General features: G+C 44.5%; 1 protein-coding gene across 1 annotated transcript; it reads left to right on the top strand.

Annotated features, from left to right (window-relative positions):
- The first annotated feature begins 335 nt into the window (after window positions 1-335).
- Window positions 336-7,156, top strand: LOC119971004 (insulin-like). The gene is made up of 3 exons (XM_038806124.1): window positions 336-354; window positions 873-1,083; window positions 6,654-7,156. The coding sequence occupies exons 2-3, from the start codon at window positions 897-899 to the stop codon at window positions 6,806-6,808; spliced, it is 342 nt and encodes a 113-aa protein (XP_038662052.1). The 5' UTR covers window positions 336-354; window positions 873-896; the 3' UTR covers window positions 6,809-7,156.
- The last annotated feature ends 558 nt before the right edge of the window (window positions 7,157-7,714 follow it).

Below are 7,714 nucleotides of genomic sequence, written 5' to 3'. Positions count from 1 at the left end.
GTTACTAATTGACTAGTGGACAATTTCAGATTGTTCAGTGAGGTTTAACAGCACTTGAAAGTGAAGCGACCATGTTTTATGAACAGTGTCTGATGCTGCGAATAAATGAAGGATAGAGATTACCAGTGCAAACAAATAGGGTATAAGTTAAATGAGTTGCAAAATCTAACAATTACCTAATGTGCAAAGTCAGCAATATTTTTACCAGAGGAACAAAGTTTAAAGATGCTTTAAGAGCCAAATATGGAATTTTAAAAAAACACAGATGACCAGCTTGCTGTATAAATTAACTTGCTCTCCCAGTGGTCATTACACATTCAAACAGGTTCAGAGAAGCTGCAACAGACTCGTCAGGTAAGAATACTATGAAATGTTTTTGAAATTGAGATCCGGACGAAACTTTGAACTTGGTATAGCATGTTGTTTACAAAATTGATCAAATTGTTCCTCCAAGGTCTGTTGCTTTCCAAGTCTCACCCTCAGCTGGTTGCAAGGTTGCATGTTCAAACCCCCCTCCAGGACTTGGACATTAACCAAGGTTGACAAGGGTTGGCATTGTTTTTCTGTTGAGAGGTTAAAATGAGAAAGCGGACCAGCCTGTTCAAGATGGAAGTGAGGGCTCCCTTTTCAAAGATGAGCAGCGAGGTGCTCTGGCCAATATTTAATCCCTCAAACACCGTCACCAAAAGAAGTCAATCTAACCATTTATCTCTTACAGTTTTTGCGATCTTGCTGTGCAAATATTAGGTACTGTGCCTGCCTGTAAACACATTGGCAACAATTCAAAGGTAATCAATTCACTGTGAAGCAGATATCGTGGATGTGAAAGACATTATATACATGCAATGTTTTCTTTCTTTTCTTTTTAAAAGGGAGTACCACATTTAATCATTGAAATGGTGCTTTGGAACCAAATCGTGCTGGTGGCTGTACTGGTCGTCTTTTCTTGCCCAAAAGGATTAGAAACATTACCTTCACAGCACCTGTGTGGCTCGCATCTAGTAGAGACTCTGTACTTTGTGTGTGGACAAAAGGGTTTCTACTATGTACCTAAAGTAAGAAGAGGCACGGAGCAGTTCCTAGGTATGTTCACCAAACTCTAAATACAATTAATAAATGGATTTCCTTTCCATATGTCGTAATTATGGGGACGCATATGGTCACCCTGAATCTGGCACGGGATCAGAAACCAACGGCCCAGCAACATCTGAATCATGAAGGGGAGGTGGTGGCATAGTGGTATTGTCACTGGATGAGTAAAACAAAGACCCAGAGTAATGCCCTGGGGACCCAGGTTAAAATCTTGCCATTGCAGATGGTGAAATTTGAATTCAGTAAAAATCTGGAATTAAAAATTTAATGATGACCATGAAACCATTGCCGATTGTCGTAAAAACCCATCTGGCTCACTAATGTCCTTTAGGGAAGGAAATCTGCCATCCTTACCTGGTCTGGCCTACATTGTGACTCCAGACCCAATGAAATGTGGTTAACTCTTAACTGCCCCCTCAAGGGCAATTAGGGATGGGCAATAAATGCTGGCACAGCATGTGGTGCCCACATCCCATGAATGAAAAGTAAAAAGAGATTTTCATTTTAATGGACTTTGAAGGATGCTAAGGGGAACTTTCAAATTAGTCTCTTCCTTCGCAGAAACATTCAACACTCTTGAGCCATTGGGACTTCAATATATAGAATTACAAGCATGTTACTGCATTACGCTCCCTACTTCATCTAACCCCATCAACATGTCCTCCTCTTCCTTTCTCCCTCATGTACTTATAGCGTCCCCTTAAATACATTAAACTATTTGCCTCAACTATTCCACTTGAAATCGATTTCCACATTCTAACTTCTTGTAGGTATTGAATTCACCTGAGTTCTTTATTCGATTTATTGGTGACTGTCTTTTCCTTTTATCCTCCCTAATTTGGACTGGCTACAAGTGGAAACATCTTCTTTACCTGTGCCCGATCAAACTCTTCAATAATTTTAAAGATCTCAATTTGGCCACCCCTTAGTCATGTCTTATCTAGAAAAAAAGATTCCCAACTGCAGTTCAGTCTTTCCTGATAGCTGGAACCTCTCAATACTGGTTCAATATCCTTATAAATCTTCTCTTCACCTTCTCCAGCTTCTCTGTGTCCCTTTTGTTTTGTTTTGTTTTGTAATATGGAGACCAGAATTGTATGCAATACTCTAAGCGTGATCTGACCAATATTCCAGACAAGTTTATTGTAACTTCCCTGCTTTGCCATTCTATTCTACTATTAAGGCAGTGACTCAACGGAAAAAAATAATGTCCGGTCTTGAATGTCCTGAGAAATACCCTGCTATTCAATGACACTTTGCCATTTTGTTGGGCCTCGGGGAGTTTTTCTCTGCTGTGGCCACGCTTAAGTAATTTCCTGCTGGCCATCCCAGCAGATAAGGTTCCTCGCAGATCGGGGCACCATATTGTCTGGCTGTCTCAATCTTTCTCCCCCCCCATCCCCTTCAGCCGATTCCCTTCTCCCCCATCCTCACGGAGTCCCCTCGTAACACCCGCTCACAGCCCCTCTACCTGGAAAGCCCGCCCCCCACCCACCCCCCGGGCCCAACCCCTAGCAGTGGCAATCTAGCACCCAGACACTACCACCCTGGAACCCTGACAGTGCCCCTGCCAGCCCGGCAATGTCATCTTGGCACCTTGGCAGTTCCAGGATCACAGTGCCATGGTGCCCGTGTGACACTGCCAGGGTGCCAGGCTGCCATTATGCCATTAACCCCCAGGTGCCATTATGACTGGTCCACATTTGTGGAAACCAGCACTAACTGATTCATTCAGTGGCTAATTTAAATGCCTAATGGATCATTTGAATATGCAGATTTGGATCACGTCCAGTGAGGGCAAGATCCAGATCACGACGTCTTCTGAGATTTTGTTAAATCTCACGAGGCGCTTCGAGAGTCACAAATTTTGTGAGGGCCACTCGTGAGATTCAACAGTCTCATCCCGACACCAAATCGGGCGCAATGAGGGCTCCCAGGGATTTGTTTACATTTATCTAATCTCCAATAACTTGCTTTGCTACTTTTAATGACTAGTGAAGCTATCCACTTGAGATCCATTTGCTGCTGTATTCCCTTTAGATTCAAATTTATTTGTGGCCCTTATTCTTTCTCCCCAAAATGTAAATTCTCACACATGTATATTATGGAATTAGAGAATAGTAGAATTTACAGTGCTAAAGGAGGCCATTTGGCCCATCGAGTCTGCACCGGCCCTTGGAAAGTGCACGCTACTCAAGGCCACACCTTCACCCTATCCCTGTAACCCCACCCAAACTTTTTGGTCACTAAGGGCAATTTAGCATGGCCAATCCACCTAACCTGCACATCTTTGGGCTGTGGGAGGAGACCGGAGCACCCGGAGAAAACCCACGCAGACATGGGGAAAAATGAAATGAAAAATGCTTATTGTCATGAGTAGACTTCAATGAAGTTACTGTGAAAAGACCCTAGTTGCCACATTCCGGCGCCTGTTCAGGGAGGCTGTTACGAGAATCGAACTCTGCTGCTGGCCTGCTTGGTCTGCTTTCAAAGCCAGCGACTTATCCCAGTGTGCTAAACAGCCCCTTAAGAATGTGCAGACTCCACACAGACAGTGAACCAAGCCGGGAATCAAACCTGGAACCCTTGAGCTATGAAGCAACTGTGCTAACCACTGCCCCAGCGTGCTGCCTTCATGTCACTGGCACAATTGTTCTGCAAGTTTATTAATGTCTTTTTGTGTTTTACTGCATTCTTTCACAGTATTAAATATACCCTCAATTTGGTGTCATTCACAAATTTTGTAATTATGGACGGAGTTTTACAGGCTTGTCACAGAGGGGTTGGGCTGGAAAATGCAGCGAGCCATTCAAAATTCCATTACCTTCAGTGAGACTGGAAAATCCTGGGATCGGAGGATGGGTATAAAATCCTGCCCATCTCTGATTCTTAAGTTCAAATTGTTTGTGTAAATGGTGAGCAGCAGTGAATCCAGCACCAATTTGAGGGGTACAATAATTCCCATTTTCTGCCAGTCTACGCAACCACCCTGAACATTTAATCTCTGCTTTCTGTACTGTAGCCACCATGCTCTCAATTATGCTACTGAATCCATATATTCTGACCATGGTTATGAGTCTACTGTTGACTACATTATCAAATATTGAATATCTTGGGTGCGGTCCAGCGAGCAGAGCTCATCAGTGCCCCCCGCCACGCCCGGACACCACCAATGCCCCAAACCACCTATAAGGGGGTTGTCAAGCCTCCTCCCGTACCCCACCTCACATGGGCAGGGCACTCCTGCACCCGATCCCGACGCAGGCAAATATCCAACCTGGCACTGCCAGTCTGGCAGTGACACATGGGAACCCTAACAGTGCCAGACTATCACCCAGATGGCACTGATCAGGGGCCCAAGTGGCACTGCCAGGGTGCCAGGCTGGCAGTGCCAACATGCTTGCATAGCACCAGCAGTGCCAGGGTGCCACCCTTCCTGGAGGTCAACTACTTGGGGCCGTTCAATTGCCTGGAAGACCCCCCCCCCCCCCAAAAGTACTGTCCTGAGTGGTCCCCGTTTATGGGTACCAGTACCAAACGGTGCCCAGCTGGGGTCTCCTCAGCGAGGCCAAAGATGCACGGCTAAGTGGGTTCTTAAACCCGTCCTGCGGGCAGGACCCAGATCGCTACATGTGGCGAGATCTAACTAGATCTCATGAGATAATGGCTCTCGGGATTCCCGGGATAGGCCTCTCCTGGAATCTACCGGCCGCATCGGCCCCTTATCTTTTTGAAAATCCCAGCCCTTCATATCTACCATCTTATCAATTACTCTTTCTCATTTCCCTTTTTAAAAGAATAATCCAATTCATCCCATTCCCTGTTTATTGTCCCCATAGATTTCCCATTTTTTCTGAGTCAAGTAAATACTCAATTTTGTTTTGAAAGCTACCATTGAATTTGCTTCCTCCTCACCATTATGCATTTGGCCCAGAACATATTTGCTGTGTGAAACCTACATTCTCATGAATTCCCTTCTTTTGCTAATGTGCCTAACCAACATCCGATGCAGTAAACGTCCTCCTCCCCATTGTGGGCATCTCTTCACATTCACTGCTGCCGAAATGCTTCTTCACATTCTTCTGAAATCTATATTCCATAATTGTGTGGATGTTCAGCTAAGAACTTTTCAAGTAAATTCAAAGAATGAAGGATTTATAGAGATGTGAATGTTAGGTTCTTTCTTTCACTGACATGATGTGGGAAAATGATGGCCTCTCCTCATGTATATACGTCCAATCACAGGATATTGTGGATTGATCAAGCGAGTGAAAGTATAAGGATAATCAGGGAGCGATGCTTCACAATAGGAGCCAAAATCCAAAGTCAAACTTTCTTGTAGAAAAACAGCAAAGACTGCTGATATTGGAAATCAGAAAGACGCAGGAAATGTTGGAAACACTCAACATCGGTATCATTGAAGTGTTAACATTTCAAATGAAACAGTGGGCTGGATGTTATGTTATGGCAGGTTTGAAGGTAGGGCATGTAACATAGAATTCATAGAATTTACAGTGCAGAAGGAGGCCATTTGGCCCATTGAGACTGCACCAGCTCTGGGAAAGAGCACCCTACCTAAGCCCACACCTCCACTCTATCCTCATAACCCCACCTAACCTTTTTTATATGGACACTAAGGGCAACTTATCATGGCCAATCCACCTAAACTGCACATCTTTGGACTGTGGGAGGAAACCGGAGCACCCAGGGGAAACCCACGCAGACACGAGGAGAACATGCAGACTCCGCACAGTGACCCAAGCTAGGAATCAAACCTGGAACCCTGGAGTTGTGAAGCAACTGTGCTACCATGCTGCCCCACCACTGTGCTACCGTGCTGCCCATACATACAGCAAGTGGCCTTCCCTCTGCCTTCCTACTCACTCTGCTGAAATGGTGGGTGCTAGGGGGAATATATTGGGTCACCCACCCAATTAATGGCCACTGAAGGGCCTCATCTCGCCACCACCATTATTTTCACCGCAGCAGAGGGAGGGCCACTCTACGTGGAAAGCCCAACAGCTTTAGCTGCATGTGCTGGTGTTGGGCAAGGGTTGGTGGTCAGGGGTGGGGACTCATTTGTGGATCACATGGTATCCAGTGCGCCCCCTTCTCCAGGTCATTCTCCCCTTAAACTTGCCCCAAAATTCTTGAACTTAGCCCCCTTCCAGCAAGAGATCTAAGAACCCGAACCTACCTGAGCGAGCTCCTTGGGGTGGTGGGACTGTCTTTTGTTCCAGCTGTGGCCATTCCTCTCAGCTGATGCCACTGGGGCAATAGAGTTGCCAGTTGACTGGCACCTCTCTTGGACAGGACTCTAAGGGTGGAAACCTCGCTTTAAGCAAATCATATTGCTTTCTGTGTTAAATTGCTGTAGGGCAGCTGTTGGGATTGTGGAGGAACTGGCCCCCACCCTCCCCCACCTGCCCATCTTCCTCCCACCCCCATTGACTTTTTAGCCCATAAAATCCAGCCCCTTAACTCTATTTATTTTTGCACAGATACTGTCTGACTTTCTAAGGACAGGGGAAATAAAATACTGTCGAATTATTCTCTTTCAGCATTACGTGGTGAAGAGTCCATTCAAGAAAATGAGGCAGAGCAGCAATATCCATTCAATAAACAGCTGGGTCAGATGATGAAGAGGGGAATAGTGGATCACTGCTGTCGCAATACCTGCTCCCTTTACGACCTGGAAGGCTACTGCAACCAATAAGAAATGTAAATGCTGTGAGCGTCAGAAAGTTAGGTGTGCAGCCGTTGTGTAGGAGACAGGTTCATTGTCATGTCCTTTATTTCAAAAGAATATCTCAAACTGTACAAAAATTTGGCAAATAAAATTTGACAAATTGCACAAAAAGCGCAAGTATAAATTTACTTTTTTTTAAATACCTTTAGTCTAATGTTTATTCCCTTTATTAAAATGAATGGAACTGTCTCCTACATTTATATGAATCATACTTTTGACCTAGCACATTCTACGCACTTTTGCAGATCGAACCAGTCTGTATCCTATTACTTATATTTTAACTTTAAAATAAAGAGCAGCCTCTGATGCCTCCAATTTTCTTTTTTAATTCTTTTTCTTAACTTCCTAATTTGACTTCACTGAGCCACTAAAACAACCCAAGACCACACACAACCCAAGATATTTTGAACTTGTTGGTGGTAAAGCCAAGCATCATGAATGTAAGTTGAGGTGAATAAAATCAGTGCGTGACACAAGGTAGAATAGGGATTAAAGATAGTCAGCATTAAACCTGAAAAGGGGATCAGATTAATGGGCTGTCCAGTTGCTCACCTGCTGAATGTGACGGAACCATACATACACAAAAGATTCAATGCCGGTGGGTAAATGAGCTCCTTTCACTTTTGGCAGTAGTTGAAGTGAGCCGAACTGCCTTCAATGACCCCATCTTTGGGACTTGAATCTTTTGGGTGATACCAGTTTCTGATTCTTTCATAACTTCAGATTGGAGCTACATCCACAAAATATAGAGTTACTGAAAAAAACTAAAATGAGTAGAAAATGTCGACTGCGGAGTAAACAATAATACATTCCCTCATACCAGGACTGGGAAGAATGCTGCCCATTTAAACTCACTACCTCATTCTCGAGCAA

This window comes from Scyliorhinus canicula, chromosome 9, assembly GCF_902713615.1.
Source record: "Scyliorhinus canicula chromosome 9, sScyCan1.1, whole genome shotgun sequence".
NCBI classification, from domain to species: Eukaryota; Metazoa; Chordata; class Chondrichthyes; order Carcharhiniformes; family Scyliorhinidae; genus Scyliorhinus; species Scyliorhinus canicula.
Note: the sequence above shows the minus strand (reverse complement) of the source record. Positions and strands in the feature narration are given on the sequence as shown.

What these genes read in the sequence shown, in the direction of transcription:
- LOC119971004 (XM_038806124.1), top strand. Translation starts at nt 897, where the DNA reads ATGGTGCTTTGGAACCAAATCGTGCTGGTGGCTGTACTGGTCGTCTTT. An exon ending in AGGCACGGAGCAGTTCCTAG is followed by an intron (nt 1,084 to 6,653) that starts GTATGTTCACCA and finishes ATTCTCTTTCAG; the next exon opens with CATTACGTGGTGAAGAGTCC.